This window comes from Meyerozyma guilliermondii, genomic scaffold (assembly GCF_000149425.1).
Source record: "Meyerozyma guilliermondii ATCC 6260 scaffold_1 genomic scaffold, whole genome shotgun sequence".
Lineage (NCBI taxonomy): Eukaryota > Fungi > Ascomycota > Pichiomycetes > Serinales > Debaryomycetaceae > Meyerozyma > Meyerozyma guilliermondii.
The window spans coordinates 1,674,495-1,695,706 of record NW_001809800.1 but is presented as its reverse complement, the minus strand read 5'-3'; the positions used below and the strand labels follow the sequence as shown (position 1 = coordinate 1,695,706).

The 21,212-nt window shown below is 44.9% G+C and overlaps 13 protein-coding genes and 1 non-coding gene across 14 annotated transcripts; 7 read left to right on the top strand and 7 right to left on the bottom strand. All coding sequences in view use genetic code 12, as the record gives it.

Annotated features, from left to right (window-relative positions):
* Positions 1–10: 10 nt before the first annotated feature.
* MIM1 (Mim1p) lies at positions 11–640 on the top strand (the record flags this gene model as incomplete). Its single annotated transcript, XM_001487537.1, has 1 exon — positions 11–640. The coding sequence occupies one exon, from the start codon at positions 11–13 to the stop codon at positions 638–640; it is 630 nt and encodes a 209-aa protein (XP_001487587.2).
* Positions 641–901: 261 nt separating this feature from the next.
* On the top strand, positions 902–1,888 carry PGUG_00963 (class II fumarate hydratase; the record flags this gene model as incomplete). Its single annotated transcript, XM_001487536.1, has 1 exon — positions 902–1,888. The coding sequence occupies one exon, from the start codon at positions 902–904 to the stop codon at positions 1,886–1,888; it is 987 nt and encodes a 328-aa protein (XP_001487586.1).
* On the top strand, positions 1,773–2,297 carry PGUG_00962 (uncharacterized protein; the record flags this gene model as incomplete). Its single annotated transcript, XM_001487535.1, has 1 exon — positions 1,773–2,297. One exon carries the CDS (start codon positions 1,773–1,775, stop codon positions 2,295–2,297), a length of 525 nt encoding a protein of 174 aa, XP_001487585.2.
* A 934-nt stretch (positions 2,298–3,231) lies between these two features.
* PRE6 (proteasome core particle subunit alpha 4) lies at positions 3,232–4,074 on the top strand (the record flags this gene model as incomplete). The annotated part of the gene is made up of 1 exon (XM_001487534.1): positions 3,232–4,074. The coding sequence occupies one exon, from the start codon at positions 3,232–3,234 to the stop codon at positions 4,072–4,074; it is 843 nt and encodes a 280-aa protein (XP_001487584.2).
* Positions 4,075–4,146: 72 nt separating this feature from the next.
* On the bottom strand, positions 4,147–5,163 carry PGUG_00960 (multifunctional nuclease; the record flags this gene model as incomplete). Its single annotated transcript, XM_001487533.1, has 1 exon — positions 4,147–5,163. One exon carries the CDS (start codon positions 5,161–5,163, stop codon positions 4,147–4,149), a length of 1,017 nt encoding a protein of 338 aa, XP_001487583.2.
* Positions 5,164–5,398: 235 nt separating this feature from the next.
* PGUG_00959 (FG-nucleoporin) lies at positions 5,399–8,605 on the bottom strand (the record flags this gene model as incomplete). The annotated part of the gene is made up of 1 exon (XM_001487532.1): positions 5,399–8,605. One exon carries the CDS (start codon positions 8,603–8,605, stop codon positions 5,399–5,401), a length of 3,207 nt encoding a protein of 1,068 aa, XP_001487582.2.
* On the bottom strand, positions 8,602–9,684 carry APN1 (DNA-(apurinic or apyrimidinic site) lyase; the record flags this gene model as incomplete). Its single annotated transcript, XM_001487531.1, has 1 exon — positions 8,602–9,684. The coding sequence occupies one exon, from the start codon at positions 9,682–9,684 to the stop codon at positions 8,602–8,604; it is 1,083 nt and encodes a 360-aa protein (XP_001487581.2).
* A 233-nt stretch (positions 9,685–9,917) lies between these two features.
* On the bottom strand, positions 9,918–10,934 carry PGUG_00957 (uncharacterized protein; the record flags this gene model as incomplete). Its single annotated transcript, XM_001487530.1, has 1 exon — positions 9,918–10,934. The coding sequence occupies one exon, from the start codon at positions 10,932–10,934 to the stop codon at positions 9,918–9,920; it is 1,017 nt and encodes a 338-aa protein (XP_001487580.2).
* Positions 10,935–11,083: 149 nt separating this feature from the next.
* PGUG_00956 (uncharacterized protein) lies at positions 11,084–13,546 on the top strand (the record flags this gene model as incomplete). The annotated part of the gene is made up of 1 exon (XM_001487529.1): positions 11,084–13,546. One exon carries the CDS (start codon positions 11,084–11,086, stop codon positions 13,544–13,546), a length of 2,463 nt encoding a protein of 820 aa, XP_001487579.2.
* An 11-nt stretch (positions 13,547–13,557) lies between these two features.
* On the bottom strand, positions 13,558–14,232 carry PGUG_00955 (uncharacterized protein; the record flags this gene model as incomplete). Its single annotated transcript, XM_001487528.1, has 1 exon — positions 13,558–14,232. One exon carries the CDS (start codon positions 14,230–14,232, stop codon positions 13,558–13,560), a length of 675 nt encoding a protein of 224 aa, XP_001487578.1.
* A 216-nt stretch (positions 14,233–14,448) lies between these two features.
* FAR1 (cyclin-dependent protein serine/threonine kinase inhibiting protein) lies at positions 14,449–16,974 on the bottom strand (the record flags this gene model as incomplete). The annotated part of the gene is made up of 1 exon (XM_001487527.1): positions 14,449–16,974. One exon carries the CDS (start codon positions 16,972–16,974, stop codon positions 14,449–14,451), a length of 2,526 nt encoding a protein of 841 aa, XP_001487577.2.
* Positions 16,975–17,716: 742 nt separating this feature from the next.
* VPS70 (putative zinc metalloprotease) lies at positions 17,717–20,185 on the bottom strand (the record flags this gene model as incomplete). Its single annotated transcript, XM_001487526.1, has 1 exon — positions 17,717–20,185. The coding sequence occupies one exon, from the start codon at positions 20,183–20,185 to the stop codon at positions 17,717–17,719; it is 2,469 nt and encodes an 822-aa protein (XP_001487576.2).
* Positions 20,186–20,383: 198 nt separating this feature from the next.
* On the top strand, positions 20,384–20,466 carry PGUG_05966. The gene has a single exon. It is a non-coding gene; the product is annotated as a tRNA-Tyr (tRNA).
* Positions 20,467–20,655: 189 nt separating this feature from the next.
* Positions 20,656–21,114, top strand: PGUG_00952 (uncharacterized protein; the record flags this gene model as incomplete). The annotated part of the gene is made up of 1 exon (XM_001487525.1): positions 20,656–21,114. The coding sequence occupies one exon, from the start codon at positions 20,656–20,658 to the stop codon at positions 21,112–21,114; it is 459 nt and encodes a 152-aa protein (XP_001487575.1).
* Between the last annotated feature and the right edge of the window lie 98 nt (positions 21,115–21,212).

Sequence of the window (21,212 nt, the reverse complement as noted above, 5' to 3'; positions counted from 1 at the left end):
CGTATGCAAAATGGAAATATGCCAATGCCATGGAATATTCTGTGCTCTTGTATTGCAGTCGGTCGATAATCAATTCGATTTCTTTCAATTTTTTTCGCAGTCGATTTATTCGCAGTCGACTATTTCGCAGTCGATTTCATTTCGCAGCCCATTTTTGATTTCAATTGGCGATTTATTCATTCGCAGTCGATCAGTTCACCCTATGGAATACGCAGAAAGTACACTCCCCAACTTCGACCCAGCTTTCCTGAGCGCTGTCCCGGGCTCCAGTGATGTTCAGGACTCGGAAAAAGCATTTTTTTCAGACGGAACCGAAGTGGATGAGCTCACTCAGCTCAACGATTTGGCCATTCTTCGAGGCCAAATGTCGACCGATGATGTGGTTAACGATGAAGATATCGTGCACACAGAGATGCTTATAGACTCTGATCGCGCTGCTCTGGACTCGTATACTAATGGGGGATTTTGGACGATTTTTCGCCGTGCTTCGATCAATATAATTTTGCCCTTCATCAACGGTATGATGTTGGGTTTTGGTGAGATTTTGGCCCACGAAATTGGGTTCCGGTACAACTGGCTCGGAGCCCGGGTCCAGCCTGCCCGGCGGATGAGACAAAAGGAGGAGTCGAGGTACTTGTGAAAGTGAAAAATTAACCCCAAAACTAAAGCTCATATACAACTTCAAGAAAGTGTTCCAATGCAAAAAGCCAATTGACTAATTTCCAGTTGACTAAATGCCCAGTGTTGCACAAATATCCAGTTGCAAAGTGCCGGAACCAATGCCCAATCTACCCAGTACTCATCTATTACACCTTCTACATCCGGGTCCTTCGTGCCCGGGCCCGGGCGCACCCAAAGCTTTTCTACCCCAATTTTCCGTCGATTTCTCCGAACCAACTTGATGAGCAGAATCGAAACCGATGCCTTTGGCGAAATCGCCGTGCAAAGTGACAAGTACTGGGGAGCACAAAGCCAGCGGTCGCTCCAGAATTTCGACATTGGTGACACCAAAATGCCCGATCCTATAATCCGGAGTTTCGGAGTTTTGAAGGGTGCTGCGGCTTCTGTCAATGAGCAATTGGGGTTGTTGGATCCCAAGTTGGCTGGTGCGATCAGACAGGCTGCTCAGGAAGTAGCCGAAGGACGCTTGAACGACCATTTTCCATTGGTGGTTTTCCAAACTGGTTCGGGAACTCAGTCGAACATGAATGCCAATGAGGTGATTTCGAACCGAGCCATTGAAATTTTGGGCGGGAAAATGGGTTCCAAGTCTCCCGTTCATCCCAATGATCACTGTAATATGTCCCAGTCGTCCAATGATACCTTCCCCACGGTTATGCACATCGCTATAGTTTCTGAAATCCACAAGAGATTGTTGCCCAACTTGCGCAATCTTCGTGATAGTTTCCAGAAAAAGGCAGATGAGTTCGCCAAAATCATCAAAATCGGTAGAACCCACTTGCAAGATGCCACCCCGTTGACTTTGGGCCAAGAATTCTCCGGCTACGTTCAGCAATTGACCTATGGACTCGATCGAGTAGAGCAATGTTTTCCTCGTTTGTTGTATCTCGCTCAAGGAGGAACCGCCGTTGGTACTGGACTCAACACCACCAAGGGATTCGATACTATGGTTGCTAGCGAAATTGCAAAAATTACAGGGTTCAATTTCCAAACCGCTCCCAACAAGTTTGAAGCATTGGCTGCTCACGATGCTTTGGTAGAGGCTTCTGGTGCACTCAACACTTTGGCTACATCTCTTTTCAAGATTGCCAATGACATCAGGTACCTTGGGTCTGGTCCTCGTTGTGGATATGGAGAATTGTCGCTTCCAGAAAATGAACCCTGGTTCGTCAATTATGCCAGGAAAAGTCAACCCCACTCAATGTGAGGCTATGACCATGGTGTGTGCTCAGGTTATGGGTAACCACACCACGGTGACGTTTGCAGGAGCTTCCGGACAATTTGAGTTGAACGTGTTCAAGCCAGTTATGGCTAGCAATGTTCTTTCGTCCATCAGACTTCTTGGCGATGGTTGTCGCTCTTTCAAGATCAACTGTGTGGATGGAATAGTTGCTAATGAGGAAAAGATTGCCAAGGTTTTGAACGAATCGTTGATGCTTGTAACGGCTTTGAACCCCCAAATCGGCTACGACAACGCTTCCAAGGTCGCCAAGAATGCTCACAAAAAGGGCCTTACGTTGAAGGAACTGTGCCTAGAGCTTAACATGCTTACTTCTGAAGAGTTTGAGGAGTGGGTGAGACCAGAGAAGATGTTGGGACCCAAGGAAAGATCATGAAGACTATATAGTAGGTTGTATGTATCTAAAGGTTAATGTCTTGTATTCACTCATGGTATATGTCACACTGTATCACACATCGTCTATGTCGTCTCTATTACTTTTGTTTCTTATCATCCTTTCTCTTATGCCCTAGCTGCAAATTCTGTATACCCCAAATCTCGACCGATAGGAAACCGCTTTTTTGTCCCACAATTGCAACATTCATGAACCAACACATCATTGTGAGGCGATTTGGCAACCGAATCATTGGTTATATATGTCTTTTGACTCAATCCGGGTATTAAGCAGGTATTACAGTCTCTACAAATACTTCTTTTCAACGAAGGTGTGAGTTTAGTGACAGATTTCTTGGACACCAAGTCTGCATTTCGGGCCCATATTTCGAGACAATTCGTCATATTTTGTTAGGAGGAGAGTATTGGCTGCCTGGAAGTCAAAAAGGAAATTCGAGCTTGATTGTCAGTGGCCGGTCGAGTATTCGAAGGATTTCGCTTCTTTTTATTGCTGTTATTCTTTCCATTTTTCTTCAGTTTATTTTGTGTTTTAGCACCAACAACAGTCTCCAGACTCACTTCTGAGCGAATTATATCTTTTGAGCTAACTATATCTTTCTCTCCAACATCCAGCTTTATCATTGATGCTTTCGCATCCACTACTCAGTTTCCAATCTGCGATGGTCCGAGACTGCATGTAGCCGGGCACCCAAATCGTCGCGGCTTCACACTCGATTATCACCACCAGCTACCGCTTGCCACCATTATACCCGGTTCAATATGAGTGGCTACGACAGTGCATTATCGATTTTCTCGTAAGTATTGGGACTTGTGCTGAATCTGAAAGATAGAAATGCCAACAAATGAACTTTTTCTTGTATTTTGAATCATGGTTACTAACTCAGACCTGATGGACATGTGTTTCGTAAGTATTAAAAATGGCCAAAAATTGGCGCTTGGATCCTTTCAAAGGAACTATATGCCACATATATGAAAGCAGACTACTTTTGAGTTATCTTCCACATTTTGTTGGCGTACAATTGAAGTTCCACTTATTTGTCTTTCTTGTTCAATTACTAACTGCAGAGGTTGAATACGCTTCAGAAGCCGTCAAGCGAGGAACTTGCGCGGTAGGCGTCAAGGGAAAAGATTGTGTTATTTTGGGCTGTGAAAAAAGGACCACGCTCAAGCTTCAAGACCCCAGAATCACACCGTCCAAGATTTGCAAAGTGGATAATCACGCATTGTTGGCGTTCGCCGGTTTGAACGCCGATGCCCGTATCCTTGTAGACAAGGCGAGAGTGGAGGCTCAGTCGCACAGACTCACGTTGGAAGATGCCGTCACCATCGAATACTTGACCAAGTACGTCGCTGGAGTGCAACAAAAATATACCCAATCTGGTGGAGTTCGTCCGTTTGGAATTGCCACCCTCATTGCAGGATTCGACGCAAACGACACCGTTCCTCGTTTGTACCAAACAGAACCTTCGGGAGTGTATAACTCGTGGAAGGCTCATGCCATAGGCCGGTCGTCGAAAACAGTGAGGGAGTTTTTGGAGAAAAATTACGAGGAAGATATGAACGATGAACAAACCATCAAGTTGACTATCAAGTCATTGTTAGAAGTGGTTCAGACTGGCGCCAAGAACATCGAGGTGGCCGTGTTGAAGGCCAACGATCAAATTCATCTGATGACGGTTGATGAAATCAAGAAATATGTCGACGAAATCGAGGAAGAGAAGGCAGCTGAGGCAGAGAAGAAGAAGCCTCTGAGAGATTAGAATATACACAGGTATCGAGCATTACGTAAATTAGTTTCTTAATTGGCCCCTCTACCTATTCTTTTCAAGAAACTACTTTTTCTTTGCTTTCTTGCTTCCCTTTGTCTTTTTATCTTGCTCAGGCTTTCGTTTTTCGGTCTTAACGACAGAAAAAAACCCATCCAAGCGTCCTTGGACCCCTCCTTTCAATCCTTTCTTGAGTTTTTCGGCTCCACTCCGTACACGGTCCTCGCTAAACCCTTTTTGTTTAACCATAAATTCCACCAATTCGTCTACTTTGGGCTCCTGCCATTTTAAGTTGATTTCCTTTCCAGGACTCACGTCTGGGTTCAAAAAAAGCTCGCGAGCTTCTGCGTAGGGCCAGTTTTCTGGAACTTTAAATTTGGTGCTGTCGGGGTTTTCTTCTATCCACTTGACAATATTGTCCAAAGAGCCATGTTCCTTGATGAGTTTAAACGCAGTAACAGGCCCCACTCCCTTAATGGTTTCACAGTAATCACATCCAAGAAGAATACATAGGTCAATGAATGTCTGTTTGTCCATTTCAAGGCCCTCCATTGCCTTTTTATAGTCGATTTGATCGATGGGCATTTTGCGAGCCTCAGCAAATGTCAAATGACGAAGAAGATATGGCGGACTATAGCACAACGTATCCATATCTTCCGAGGCAGCAGCAAATACCTTGCCAGCAACAGCCAACTCGGCACATTGGGCCTCAGCTTCACACGGCGCATCCACATAGGGTATTCCCATCAATTCCAAGAGTTTCTTGGCTTCGTTATTTTGCTCTTTTGTGACTCTCACCGACCGCTTCTCGTACCGCACCATCTCCTCTACCGTGGCAGTGTCCTTTATGTCTTCCTGCTGCTTCAAAGCTTCTTTTTTCCGGATCATTCGTTTTTCCAATTCTCCACCTTTCAACACCGGAGGCTTTCCATCGAAAACATACATTGGTTTTATTCCATTTTCCACAAGCCTGATCGTTCTGTAGAACATTCCCAGCAAATGTGACGTTGTTTCTCCATCTTCTGATGTCAATTGCTGTCCATCACTTTGCCTGACTGCAATGAGATATTGATAGAGACACATAGAAGCATCGATTGCAACTTTTCGGCCAAACAAATTCTTGAGCTGAAACTCCCTGAAAGCTTCGGGAGCGTGCTCCTTGATGAGCTGGTTCAATCCTGGGTTAGCATGGTTTCATATCACACTTGTGGCTACTTACCTTTAACACCCATGAAGAATACGCGGTCGCGGTGCGATTTTTCAGTGATAGAAATAAACCTCATTTATATATACAGCCCTAGTAGCCATATTCGTAATTCTACATAGAAGTAACCTTGAACGTCCAGTCTCCAGATTGAGGCTCGTACAGTTGAAACTCCATCTCGGGCAACAGCTTCAACTTGTCAATATGCTTTTTAACGACTTCGCTCTTGGGGTCCAAAATAGGAAGCTTATCCGCTTTATTGACAGGATAGCATCCATTGAGGGTGATTATGGCGGGCAAATTGAACCCTTCACCCTCTTTGGGCTTGTCGTCGTCTGGATAAACCACACACGACTTCGAATCGAAAATGATCAAATTTCCAGCTATGTCTTCGAGGTTCACTATCAGTGACAAATCCACCGGTTGCAAGAACTCGATATGACCGTAATTCTTTCTGCCCACCTTAAAGTGTTCTATTGACCGAAGACTTGCCAATGGCTTTCTCTTGAGCTCCAGAATCGAAGGTGACGTCCAGTATCCGTTTTCGTCAATCTCATCCTTTACTGTATCAGGTTGACTTCCATTAACAACTTCACTTTCAATGAGTTTTGGTGACGAAGTGCCATTGATTTCTTCTTCATCTTTTCTACCCGAGTCAAGCACCATGGAAACCTGCTTGGGTGGTTCTCGTTCACCCACAGCAACTTGTATTAACGCAGGCAGTTTCTTGCCGGCTTCTTGCGCCTTGTCCACGATCAATTTGCGTACAGATGTTTGAGGACGGAAAATCGAAGATGACGAAATAGCTACGTCAGTGTCCACACCAAAAAGACCATTCTGTGTTTTTTCAGTTGCTCTTGTTTGTTCTGCTTCAACTTCTGCCTTTCGTGGAAGAACAGACATCCGGAACAAAGGTGCCAAGCGATGAGCATTGCCCAAGTTGACAGGCTTTTTAGGTGCCGCTGATTTCACAGGAACGGCTAGAGGACCACTGGGTCCATTAGCACCAGGTGCTGGGACGGAAATGCTCAGAAAGAGTGGGTTTTGACCATAAGGATTCTGAGCACTAAGGAGAGATTGCTGGGATTGTTGCTGCTGTTGCTGAGGCTGCTGAGACTGTTGTTGGTTTTGCCCAAAGAGTCCGCCTCCTGTGCCAAAAGAAGTGTTTCCACTTCCAGTGTTACTTCCCCCAAACGTTGATCCGGACTGAGCTGGTTTGCTTCCAAAGAGTCCTCCAGTAGTATTGGTGTTACCAGAGCCACCGAACAAACCTCCGGAAGTGCTCCCACCTACACCAGTAGAACCAGTGTTGGAGCTTCCACCAAACAATCCTCCTCCACTGGTGGTATTGTTTCCACCTCCAAATAGACCCCCTCCTGTTGTCGCAGGCTTATTTCCAAAAAGTCCACCACTAGTATTTGTGGATTGGTTGTTACCAAAACCGGTATTGTTCGTGGTGCTTTGGCCCCCAAAGAGACCTCCAGTGGCAGGTTTGCTACCAAAAAGTCCACCGGTGGTGGTTTGATTTTGATTTTGGTTTTGGTTTTGGTTCTGGTTGGCACCAAATGCATTCGTTGCTCCGAATGGACTGGAATTATTGGCGGTATTGTTCTGATTGTTATTTCCAAAAAGTCCGCCTGTTTGAGCAGGTTTGCTGCCAAATAATCCTCCTCCAGTAGTACTATTTTGACCAAACCCGGAAGTACCAGAGCCAAAAGTAGAGCCGGTGTTCTGGTTTGTTTGATTATTTTGACCGAATAGGCCGCCTGGCTTGGAACCGAAAGGATTAGAGGCCGTATTAGTGTTGGATTGGCCGAACAATCCACCAGAAGCGGCAGTATTGGTATTCTGGTTATTCTGACCAAAAAGACCACCACCAGTATTGTTATTGGCACCGCCGAAAGCAGAGCCAGACGAGCCGAAAGTGCTACCAGAATTTGATCCAAAACCTGTCCCACCGGTATTTGAACCAAACACATTTGAAGTGGAAGATTGTCCGAATGGAGCACTTGTGTTGTTGCTTTGGCCAAATGGTGACGCATTATTGGTGTTATTTTGACCAAACGCCGAAGAACCACCAAAGGGAGAAGCGTTGGTATTATTGTTGGTGGACGAGCCAAACAAGCCCCCAGTCGATGTGGTGTTGGAAGGAGCACCAAAGGCGCTAGTTGTGGCTCCAAAAGGTTGGTTTTGGTTCTGTGTTGCTCCAAAAGCAGAGTTGGTAGCTCCAAAACCGGAACCAGTATTAGTGCTTCCAAAGGCACTTCCAGTGTTGGTGGAGGAGCCAAAACCGCCGCCTGTATTCAGGCCAAATGCGCTACCGTTGTTTTGTCCAAAGGTGGACGTGTTGCTGCCAAAGGTCAGGTTGGAAGGTTGGCCAAATGCAGATTTGTTTGCGGTACTTCCAAATGGAGAATTTGAGCTGGCACCAAAAGTGCTTCCTCCAGTAGCTCCAAATGCGGATCCGGTGTTGGTAGCACCAAAACCGCTGGTAGATCCACCAAATCCCAGTACAACAGGCGTATTGCCGAATCGACGGTTGAGCTCGTAATCTTTCAATCGGATTTCGTCCGGAGAGAAATTGCGGTACGAAGGCATCATGGAGATATTATGGTACCTATTGGTTCCGTTGCTGTCCTTATCGGTGTAAGGAGCAAACGGAGGGTTGCCCGAGCCGGTATTGGTCTTCCCGTCTGTTCCACTTCCAAAGCCGGTTGAGGCTCCGAAAGGTGAGGTGTTTGTGTTGCTCGGAGTACCAAAAGCCAGTCCAAAACCTGGCTTATTTGCAGTCGCAGAGCTTCCAAACAACCCACCAGATGACGAGGCTGGCGCGGCACCGAAGCCAGAGCCGGTGTTACCAAAAGCAGAAGTTGTGTTCTGGGTTGTGTTTCCGAAAGGCGAAGTAGTTGGTGCTGTGGTCAGACCGAAAACACTTCCAGATGCATTGTTATTGGTCCCGAACACAGAGGAGCCGGTGGCGGGAGCGTTAGTGTTGCTGGAGCCGAACGCCGAGCCGCCAATGGCGTTGGAACCGAAACCTCCAGATTGGCCAAAAATCAGACCGCCCTGGTTGGCTTGGTTAGACTGGCCAAAAGGCGACGTATTCGATGCTGGTGCATTGTTCGTGGCCGAGGATGCGAACGGGGACGTTGAGGTGTTCGAAGCTGCGCCGAAACCGCCAAATCCAGACGTGGTCAGGCCAAACATAAAGTCGCAGACAGATGAGATTTCGAATGATTTTGTTGACGTGGGTGTATGCAGGAACAGAATATCGAAGAGGCAGAGACTACAAGAGAAGGGTACTTTTGCAAAACGTTTCATTGGTTAGTGGTTGTCTCGGACTCGTCCTTGATTGCTGTGGTGACGGTGGTGACTTTCCTCTTTTTTTGGGTTCCATTTGGAGACTCGTCGATTTTTACCTGTCTTTTTGTCTTTACTGTCTTCTTGGATTTCTGAGACTTTTTTTCAAACTTTTCCATTTGTTCTTTCCGCTCCGATGCACCGAGTTTGGCAAGTGCCTCTCTCTTTGCTGCGTATTCCTCATCGTCCTTGCGACCCTGTAGCCATTCCAAGAGCTTTATTTCTTCGCCATAAACGGTATCGTCGTCTTTCACCGGAGTTTCGAGAACAATTGGAAGACCTTCAAGTTTTGGATCGTTTGCTATGAAGCGAAACACATCCAATCCCAAGTAGCCAAGACCAAGCTTTTGGTGAAGATCCCGATTTGCTGCGAGAGGAGCCTTAGAATCATTGAGATGGATAGCACTGAGGTACTGACGACCAATTATACTATCAAACTTGTCCCAGAATTCCTTATATCCCAGCTCGGTGGATATATCATATCCAGCAGCGAAACTGTGACACGTATCGACACACACACCCACTCTGGACTTGTCGGTTACAAAATCTATCACTGTCTTGATATCTTGTAAATCTGAGCCGATGAGATTGCCATGGCCAGCCATGTTCTCGATCACTATTTTGACCGTTGATGTTTCTTTTATGGCTCTGTTGATGTAGCTGGCCAACTTTTCGAGGCCATCGCTCTTTTCTCCGTCGATAACCGAGCCAGGATGGAAATTGTAGAGACCTATGCCCAATTTTTCACATCGTTGAAGATCGTCGAGAAACAACCCAAACGACTTTTCCGCCTTTTCGTCGTCTGGATTGGCCATATTTATCATATACGACCCATGGGGAAGTACATCGCGAGCAGGGTCGTAGCCATGTTGGCTACAGAGTGCTTTAAACTTTTCGGCTTCTTCCGAGCTTAATGGTGGAGCCGCCCATTGCCGAGGAGACCTCAAAAAAAGTGCAAAACTGTTTGCCCCGATATCCATGGCATTCAAAACCGACTTTGAAACACCTCCAGAAGAACCAACATGGGCTCCAAATTTCATCGTGTTGGCTGTACGAGTATAAGTGAACGGCTTTGGTGCCTTGGTCTTGCGTATTTTTCTGGGTTAGTGGTGATGGGAAAGGTACCGGGATGTACATACGGCGGCATGACTCAATTGGATAATTGGCAGTTTGTAATTGGTAGTTTTTTAATTGGAATTGGTGAGACGAGTCTGAGTATCAAGAATGAATTATTCGCGACTATGCGAAATTTTCAAGACTTGTGAGACTGTAGCTACATTTCTACATCAGACTCACCTTCTTCTGGCACACAGCCCCATAATCTCTCGTAGAGGTGGATCCCGTCTTCTTCGTGCACCAAAACTGCAGCATCGTCGAATTGCATGCGTCGCCTAATATTCTTAGACACCAGCGTTATCGTGGAATCGTAGACATCAAGGTTGTATTTTCGGCGGTAGTACGGGTCACACCAAGCCATCACAGCCTGTAGAGTGTAGAAAGCATCATTAGCAGCATTGTGGAGGCGGCCACAGGGAATTTCAACTTGGCGTAGTATACCTTCAAGACTGCCATTACCCTTTCTGGAAAGTTTGTGGATCAAAGTAGTATCCACTATAGGACATGTCTCGGGGACATTTCCCACCAAAGTCTTGAGCCACTTGATATCGCCTTTAATTCCATGTCCCACAAGCACACCTTGATCTTCTTCAAAGTAATGGCGGAAAACTTCCGAGATGAATGCCGAGCACTGTCGTAAGTCCACAATATGAGATTTGCCCAAGAGACACCGATGGGAGTTGTCGGGCACAAACCGCCCGTTCTTTTTATTGGCGTGTTCCTTGATTATCAAGTGCACAGTTCGGATACTGGGCAACAAAGTTGCACCCTGTTCCTTCGGGTCATAAATGGCAAAGCCCACCTCGGTGACCAAGTTGCTATTTCTTTCAAACGCTTCGATGTCTACCGCCACGAGCGGCCTGTCGCGTAGATATACAAGCTCCATCCACCGTTTGAGAGACGCCACCTGGTTTTTGACGTCTCCGGCAAATTGGAAGTTGGTGGTGTCGAAGTAGTCGGCGAGAAGTTTTTGGGGATTTGACATTGGAGAATGGTATTTTGGGGGGTGTGGAACAGTCTGGAGTGGCTGGAGTGGTTCAAGTGGACTTTTTGGGCGTTTCAAAGTCGATTCAAATCGGTGAAATGAAGGTTTCAAAGTAGTTTTTGAAAATGGAAAGAGACGGTTCTTTGGGCTAGCTTTCAACGATATGCTATTCTTGGTTATGCAATACATCTATTTCATTACAAACCCTCCAGATCAACTACTCGTGTTTCTAGATAAGTGACTCTTTAATCGAAACACGAAGTCGCGCCCGTCCACCAGCCTCATCGTGCCTGCAGACAGCCCCGATTCAGACAAGTTCATCATTCTTCATACTTTAGATGGGGACGCAAGAGTCGTTTGATACACTCATTGAGACACTCAGAAGCAAACCAGACGAGCAGGAATTGCATCATATTCTTAAAAAGTTGGTCAAGGACCCCCCATCCACAAGAAATGAAACATTAGCATTGGTTCTGGTGCTCTTATCAACTACGGTTCCGGAAGTGTATTGGCAAATTCCACAGCTTAAAGGCTCCATAGCTGCTTGTTGCACGTCAATTATAGGCTTGGGCAACCTTCTTGCTCGAATAAACATGGCAAACAAATCTAAAGAGTACACTTTGTTGCAGTCGTTCATTGATATACTAGTGCGAATCTGTCGAGACAAAGTTGTTACGATTCTCATGAGTTCTGCTTCGTCTCGGTCAGAAATAGCCGAAATAGAACGGTACTTTTTCAAAGGAAAAATCTACTTGGCCACGGCCGAACTCGATCTGCATTACGTTGAAAGTACGATATTTTCTTCGATTGATTCATACTGTGCATTTTTGGCACCCCAAATCCACGATACTTTGCAAACAAGTGTTAGCCAGGCCATCCCGTTTATTCATTCTGCATTTTCATTTCACCCCAAGTTCAGTGGACATATGTTCAACTTGCTTTTCCGCTCGGAAAATTTGCATCTTTTCATCAGCATACTCAAGGAACTGAAATCATTTCAAAGAAAACGTCTTCTTGAACGATTCTGGTGCGAGTTTCTCCCCAGTATTTTAGGCACAGATACCAAACTAGAAGCTTTGGCATATATACTTGGTACTTTTCCTCATAATGATCTCGATGTGGTGCTTGTGGAGAACATTGTCGAAACTATGAACACAAATTTGTACAGGCTTGCAACTTACAGATTATCGCTTGAATCTGAACAAAATACAAGAGCTGTGACCCAATCTCAGCTTCAGAAATGGGGAAGTGAGCCAGCGATAAAATTGGAATCGATTGTTCTACAGCAAATGCGCACAAGCTTTCTCATACTCCTGCTCAAGAATCAGCCCCAAGAATGTGCAAAACTACTTAAGGATCCTCTTTTCATCAATGCGGTTTCCACTAGACTCGGTGCCTTCTCTGATGCTGTGAAAAATCTTGCTTTGGTACTAACAAACGAGCTTTGTAATGGAGCGGGCCAGGAGCCCATATTCAAAAATTTGGTAGTTGACGAACAACTTTCTGCACTTGAACCAAAGTTTAGCTCTTTGGACGAAGCTTGGGATGTGTTTTCACAAGCAGTGGAAGTTCCAGACCAAGAAATTCAAAAGTTAGAGACAAATGTTGCATCTTTGAAGGTGGATCAAATTGTGAATAATAACGACTCTGACTATAGTTCCGACGACGATGATCCCACAGTACGCAAAAAGGCTATCCAAAAACCCTTATACATTAAAGATCTTCTAGCTTATATCAGTGTGGATACCAATGACAGTGCAGCATTTGAGAAGAGAAAACTGGCTTTTGAACATGGTCCAACGCTTATCAGACAAAAGCTGCGACACGGAAGCGAGCTTCGAATCTATACTGAGAAACTATTGACTAGTCTCCTTGCCATGACTAATATCTACGAAGATGCTAATTTTGAGCAAGCTCGTCTCAATTGTATGATAGCGGTGGCCAGCAGTGACATTTCTCTGGGTGCTATTCTTGTGGAGCTTTTGGCTGGTGGGGACTACTCGTTACAGCAAAGAGTAACCATTCTTTCAACGCTATCTTTTGCGGCACGAGAGTTGGCTGGAATCGAGGACGAATTCGTAAAAAGCTCATACACTGCTAAAGATTTTGTTTCAGAAAAACTTCCACCAAAATTGCACAAACAGCTAATTGGGTCAGACGACGTGAGTGTTTCAAGGTTAAATTCGGCACATTTAGCACTAGAAAATGATCTCATGAGAGAACGTTCAGAAAAGGCGAAGGACCAAATCGTTGGTGGTACGATTCTCAGAATGTCCAGCAAAGTTCAAAAGACAAATTCAACCCATATAATCAAGACTAGAGAAACTGATTTCCACAAATTCATCGGACCCAAGTTCTTTTTTCCATTGATTAATCTTTGGCACCAAGTGGACGGCATTGACATCGGCCACTATTCGCCTATTTTAACCTCCCACTATGTGAGAACATTAACTTTGATCTTACACTCAGCATACCCTGTTGCTACTGATTTTAGAGATATGACTCGAGAACTACTTTTGGTGATTGTGACAGTAATTGCTGAAGTGCAATTGGACCAGATTCCGTTGATAGAGAGCATTTTTACTGGTATTTTATTGGTGTTGGATACGTCTGAAAGCCAGTATCTCATTGAGACTTTTTCCAATGAACTTCAAGCCATTGAGATGTGGGCATCAGCTGTATGGGAAAAAATCATCGACGAAAAAGTCAAGAGTCTTGGTGCCGGAGTGTTACTACGTCTCCATGAAATTTCAGCCAAATACGAGCGCACATTAATGGGTCAATTGAACAGTACGTTTTAAAAGGTGTATTCCTATAAAATATGCAATATGGCAGTGATACCAATGAAGCCAGTTACAAGCAATTTGGTTTTGACACTGAGTTCCTTGTCTTCAAGAGGTGAAACCAACCGACGAGCACTCGACTTTTCTTTGGCTGAATGAGACTTGCTCGAAGAATCTGAACCCGAGCTTGAAGACCCCGACTGTGTTGAAGCGGTGGTTGGTTCCCATGATCTCTGGGAACCTGTAAAGCCCCATTGGTTATAGGTGACTCCGGTTTCAGTTCCAGTTCCAATGGTTTTTTCTGTGGCAGTTCCAGTAGTAGCAGTGTCTTTTGTGGTTCCAGTTCCAGTGGTTCCAGTTCCCGTGGTCTTTTCTGTGGCAGTTGCTTTGGTTGTGGCAGTCTCAGTGGCTGTAGTCGGAGTCCACCATGTGTTTTGAGTGGCCGTGGCAGTGTTTTTCTTGGTGTCCGTTACAGCTGTGTTCTTGGTAGCAGCCTGGGTATCTGTATTGGCTGTGTTTGCAGCCGGAGTTTTTTCTTCGTTTGCAGTATTTTTGTCCCCCTTTTCATCATTAGAGTCGTTATTCGAACCACCTGAACCCGCGTCTTGGTCCAATGATCCCGTATCTAATGCAATGGCGATGCTAACAGTGGATGCAAATGCTGCAATGTGTGCGGCTCCGAAGCGATGAGGGAGAACAGACATTATGTTGGAAACTTCGAGTGCAGCTCGATGGATTTATACCCAGTTCCAAGACCGGATCCTGAAATTCAGTCACGAGAACTTCCCTAGTTTTCATGCACCAGCCATCTATGTTTTGACAGATCAATTACTATTCCCAATTAGGAAAAAGACAAACAGATGAAAAACCTATATTTCAGCGGTATACGTAACTAAGCTTTAGCCTGCTAAACTTAATGTCTATTTGAAAAACCCAAGATCCAGAGTGAGAGGCACGGCCGAAAGCAATGGACCATCGAAATAGTATGGGTTTTTAGTTTCTGCTAGCATCTCAAGGCTGTTTTCTGAGAACATGGATTTTGCATCTTCAAAGAACGAAAACTCATTCAGCAGAACAATTTTCATTTCGTAGTTTGTAGTCTTGCTTCTCTCACCTCTCCAGGTCGATTTATAGGTGAATAAGCCGGCCAATTTCAGGTTATCGGTAATGCTCTCACACACATTGGGATCTAAAGTATGCAAATCAAGTTCCACATGAAGTGAAATTGAATAGTCGAAATCGCTGGAGAGGTTATCTAGCATGATATTCATATGGGCAATTCCATCGTGAATGTCGCATTTTGTACCATTGATGTCGATACTTTTAAAACTAACCAGCTTATTGGTTGCGAAAATTTTTTGAAACTCAAGTGTGAGTGTAGGAATGCAAACCGACAGATAACGCTGTTGAGCAAAGTGTGGTAACTCAGTGACCAAATTTTCAAATGTAGAATAATGTTGAAGAACTGAACCCGACCGAAGCTGCACGGAATCAAGCATATGTCCTTGGAATGGAGACCTTACTAGATCATGCACCATTTGCAAGTCTGGGCTAATGGTATCACCCACACTAACAAAATCTATGGAGAGTGTGGAGGAATCAAGAATTGAAGCCAAAGATCTTGAAAGACTTTCAAGGCAATCATCATCACAGCCAATATGACCATAGCGATTGGTATGAATAACCAAAAGACGATTAATATTGGAAGGAGAACTAGGAATGAATGGGAACAAATCACGGCACTTTTCAAATGCAATTTGAAGTTCCTGGAACTCATTGTCAAAAACAGCAGCACCATTGATATCCTCATTATTGCTGACTTCAATGCCTTCAATCACCGCATTCCAGCCGTCCCACTTTGGCTCGGCACAGCCTATAAAAGATCCCTTACGACAAGCCCGGCCGCTGGCATCGATGCCGATGAAAATGAGTGCCAATTTGTCAAAAGCACGAAGACGAGATTTGACATTGAACACAAGTTTCATGAGGGTTGTTCTATAGGTTTGGTTATCCATGGCTGAGGTGTTGACCAAAGGAATCGTCAATACGAGGTTTATGGGCAAGTTTTCTGGCCGAGGAAGCGCTTCCAAAAGCAAATTCTCTGTCAATTGGCAATCATGCTCGGTAGCGGTTCTAACTTTAATGGCATTTTCAGGAATCAAAGAAAACGAGTCTTCGAGGACGTACCAGCCATTGGTGGTGAGCTGGTTAAAGGGAACGCTGGGAACGATAGATGTGGATACCAGGGCAAGAACCCGGCAAAAATAAGTGTACCACTTTAAGCATATCAATGGGTGCGAATGGCACATTTGCAACTCGGGGAACCCTTGCTGGGTGAGATTGAGAGTAATACCATTTTCACGCTTGTTAATGCTAGCCACATCATCGTGGATCAGTAGTTGGCCCACTATTTCGTTTTTGGAGAAATCCACAAGTAATAACCGATCGTCAAAGAGAAAGCAACAAAGAGTGTCCCACTCGCTACCGGTGACACTAATGTTCAAAAAATCAAACAAAATAAGTGTGCTCAAGTTTGTAGCAACCTGGTCAAAGTTTTTCAAGTTTGTCAACTTGGAAATGATTTCTGCCATCACTTCCTTCTTTTGTAGGTGGTCCTGTGCAACATTTGCAACCGAGTGGGTTTTGGGAGCTTTTATCTTAAAATTGATCTCGATGTCCTTTTTGTGAATTTCACCTAAAACAACCGTATCTGTGTCGGCGAAACTTGTTATTTGCGGTGTAGTGACATCTTCAAAGTCCACTACTGGCGAAACCGCACTGGACTTTTTCATGTGAATTTCAGAGGTGGGTCTGACAGAAACCGGTGGATGAACCACTGGATCAGGTATCATCTGACCATCTGGGGTAAATGGGATTTTTCCTTCCACTGGCGACATCATACCCTTCACAGCAATCTCCTCGAGCATCTGCGACGTTTCATTGGCATCAGCACAACGAGCAGGTGCTCCACACTCTTTGCAACATGCGACCGAAGGATCCAAAAAATCAGGAAGACTACTGGAAAGTCGATTTCCCAGAGATAATATCACCAGCATACATATTTTATGGCAAGGATGGTTGCACGCAAGCAAGATTTCCTTTTCACCTCGCAAACTCGATGCCAATGGCTCTTCACAAATTGCACAAATTTGGTCTTGACTATAAGACTTCAACTGGGTTGGAGATCTCGAGTCTCTTTTCTTCACAGAAGATGGAGGAGTACGAAGATGTCCCGTGAATCTAGGAGTCGTCGAATCTTTGATCTCTTCCTTTTCCGTCTGGCTCCCGTTCAGATTAGCGGGAGAAATCGCCGTGATGAACATGGGCAGTTTTCCTGAGGAAGTACCAGGTTTTATCGTTTGGTGTTTTTTGGTCAAGCCGGAAACTGAGCTACTCAAACGACGAAGAAGCGACGACCGCAGACGCGCCGGTTCAGGAGTATACATAGTAGTTGGAATTTGGATACTCGAAGTTTTTGTAGTAGTTTAATCGTTAAAAAATAATCGCCTTATGATCCCGAAGTCAATAAAATTAGGAAAATGTTCACCCTGGTTTTCTTATCACGAGCGTCGGTCGCTATTGTTAGTACGTTTACATGATATGCATTCTCCAGACACCGCCATCGATCAATAGTTTCCATTATGCACCGGTTGGGAGCCGCTGCTAATTATTTTCGCACTTGTTGACCCTGCATTGTTCTATAGGAGTTTTTACCCTTTTGGTTTAGCCAGCTTTCGCCAACCATAGTACATACCCACGCATGCAGTTGATACTTTTAATCGCCGAGTGTGTTGGCTTAGGGGATGGTTTTTATAGATGTGAAGCACCAAAACTACCACATTTTCACAGCCGCTCGCGCCGCACTGTTTCGAAGACCGGAGTTTTTTCTTTGGTCTTGAAGTGACTTTGCTAAACTTTGGATGGTTCGCCACAGTGCCACATGCCCCAACGGCTTCCAAACCGGGGTGGCCTGCGATTGTATACCGAAATCATTGTTTCCATTGTCCTTTTTAATTGTTCAATTACTTTGCCAAATTGGGCTAATATCTTGCATGAGCCGCATCCCAACGTGCATACTCTGCGACGTTGAGCGGTACGATGCACGTCCGAGCAAACGTTTTAGCGATCCATATAAGCGATTCTACTTGACCTACCATCTTCAAAATCAATCAGCATATATTCCTTCCATCAACCTACGTGTGCAGACACTCTTCTGAGTGCCTTGGAAAAGATTCCTAACCAGTGTACAAAACGGTCAAAGTCCTCGTCTTCAAGTGCTTCACGTAATCCCGGCAAATCTTGACCCGCATACCCAGTGTAACGTCCACTAGCAAATACAATATGCTTAAACCACGACCTCTCGTGTAACCCCTTGTGGTGTAAGAAGTTTCTTTCGAAGTATTGCAACAACGCATTGTGATGCTTGATCTGGAAATGAAGCTTGATCCGTTGCCAGAAATTGAGTGCATCACGATTGTCGAATTTGACTTGGATTTCATGACTTTCGGAATCGAGAATTTGGGTTGCATTCTGCAATCTCTCGAGATCAGTCTTGGTAAGCTTGACGATGTCTTCCAATTTCAATTCCTTGTGGTGAGCCAAGTCAATCATTTGATGGAGTCTGTTGTGCTTACATTGCTTTGCTCCAAATAATTCGGGGAATGGATAAAGGTTTCGTGGCGAGTAAGCAGTGGCAAGTTCCTTGCTGGCACCAAGGTCAGCCATGTCCCACCGCAAAAACTCATTCCACCCTTCACCCTTTGAAACTTCTTCCTTCAACCATTTCTTTGGAATCAATTTCTCAGTGACACTGAAATAGTCAACTAAAGCGTTGGCATAATCATTGGTTCCGAAATCAATAATTTCATGTTCGGACAATTGCAAAGCCAACAATCCCACGTACTTCGCAGCCAAGTTGTGGTACACGAATCCAGGATCACCAAAGTGTGTCATCCAGTAGTAAGAATCGTAGTTCGAGTGATACTGGTACACCGCGTCTCCCTTGCCAGCGCCGAATCCCAAGTCAACAGATGGGATTCCAAGGTGCTCCAAGAATACAGTGTAGTCAGATCCTGAACCAAGAGTGTGGATCTTGTCTCCACTAACATCGACAAAGTGGTCGTATAATGAGCCAACCTTCTTTTCAGGGTAATCAAGTTCCTTTGCAACACTACGTAATACCTGATTGAGAACAGGCGAGGCTCCCAAGTGCAAATTCTTGCCCGTCACAGCAGAATCCAAGTTGATGTAAGAGACCACCTTACGTGTCAAATCGTGGGCGTAGTTCTCTCCATACTCGGTAGAGCCAAGAAGTCCGTATTCCTCTCCATCGTAACTTTGCAACACAATCGTACGCTTGAACTTGAATCCAGCAGCCTTCAATTGACCAAAAGCTCTGGCAAGTTCAATAAGAACGGCACTACCAGAGTTAGGATCTCCTGCTCCGCCCTTAATCCAGGCATCACGGTGGTTACCAATAATAATTACCTCGTCTTTTTTCTCTCCTTCGATTTCTCCGTACACATTGTGCAAAGGTTGCACCTTGAAAACTTGATCATTGTACAAGTTCAAGGTTACATTCTTGTTTGGACCAGTGTAGTAGTCGAATCCCTCAAGTTCTCCCTTCCACTCCTTAGGAGCCTTTTCCCCGTGGCCGTTCAACAGCTTCAAAATTGGAGTAACTTCACGGTAAGAAATGGGAAGAACTGGAATCTTGCCAATAGAGTTGTGGGGGTCTTTACGTTCAGCTCCAGGTACTGAAGCATATCCTGGAGTGGTAGGGTCACCTGGAGTGGCACCTGGGGCACCTAAAAACTGGACACTTCCACGTTGAACCGAACTCTCATGCCTAGCAGGGCCCTCTGGATATTGCTTGTAACCGTTTGCAGGAGTGATTCCAGCATCATCTCCTGGATCGGTGTATAACAACACTCCTACAGCACCAGCATCCTGAGCAAACTTGACCTTGAGTCCACGGAAAATCGAGCCATATCTAGCAACGGCAATTTTACCAGCGACGCTAACACCCAATTTCTCCAAAGTTTCAAAATCTTGCTTGGTTCCGTAGTTTACGTAAACGTACTCAGCAGTGACATTGCCGTTGGCAGCATAACCCAAAAATGTGGGGACAACTCCAGCATCCTTACCGCCCACAGAAGTCTTGTCCTTTTTGATTTCGTCTTCCTTTAATGGAGCTTCGTACAACAATTTGTCATCCTTAGCTCTCAAAAGCTTCAATGAGTGCTCGTGAGGGTAACTGACGTAAATATCGTAGGTGTCCACTGTGGCTTTGAGTCCATATTCTTCAAATTTATCCTTGGTCCAATCAACAAATCCATAGTTGGTTCCGGCCAAATGAGGCTCCGACGTGTATTTCTCTGACCAATTGCCTGCGAGATTGGTGGTCAACGCATTCAAAAATGTTCTTTTGTAATCAAAAGAATCATTTGCAGTCGTGAGTCCAAAGTTGAAATAATCAAAAGACCAGTTTCCATAAAAATACATCATCAACAAGCATCCGGCTCCTACGGCATGAGCCCACAACTTCTTCCTGGGTCTCTGGACCACATAGGGTTCAGAATATTGTTTTTCCATGACAATTGAATAGTTGAAAAGGATAGGAGTAGTTGTGTGGCGCGACGGTGTGGTTTGCGACATCCAGACACCAGTCTTATCTATGCCGTACGCTTGTGCGGCAATAAGAGGATAACGAGAAAATGAAGGGAAGTAGTTCTTGGTTCAATTGGAAGTGTTCATTTAAAGATTTGATAGTAGGTGAGTATCGGTCTTTTGTGAGCTCTTTTTTATGTTGCTTGCACCTTATAGTTCCCAAACCCGAAAGCTCACTCAGAAATCCTCTCGGTGGCCAAGCTGGCTAAGGCGCGAGACTGTAACTTCTAGTAATCTTGAGATCGGGTGTTCGACTCACCCCCGGGAGATTTCTTTTTGCAATTTTTTTCAAGTCGACAGTCCAAGGACAGGGTGTGAAGAAAGCCATTAAATACTCTTCCCTTCATCTGTTATACTTTTTTTTTCTTTCCTCTTCATTTCATTCCCTCACTCATTTCCTTATCTCATCTCATCTCCTCATCTCGCATCGCACTGCGAAATTTTTATTCTGATCCACAATGCCATCTAGAAACTCCATAAACAAACCGTCCAAAAAGATCCAAAGTAAGAGCCATGCTATGTCTCTAGGCAAAAGAAGGGCCGCCAGATCCAAATCTGTGGTTGCTACTCGCTCATCCACCTCAAGATACAACACAGAAACAAAAACCGCTCCTCGTCCAACAGATTCGAAAGCCATTGCTTTGTACACTGGAAGCTCTCCTGACACCGCTGTAGTTACCAACCGTACGCTCTCGAAGAAAAGAGCCAAAAAGATTGCTAGAAACCAAAAATATGTTCAGCAGAGAAATGGAACCGCGCCCGATATGGACATGGATAACGGGGTTGCAACAGAAACACAAATACAAAGAGTGAAGGACTCATTGTGGGAGTTGATTCGTGCCAAGAAGGCTGATAGCAGTGCTGGGCTTGCACCTGCCGTGGGCGAAGGTACTACTTTGGGAGTACAAGCATTTTAGTTCAATGAAGAAGAGAAATGAAGAAGACCAAAAAGACATGTCTAAAGACTCTACAGTCCCATTAAATTCGTAATCTTAATGCACTACAGTAACCCATG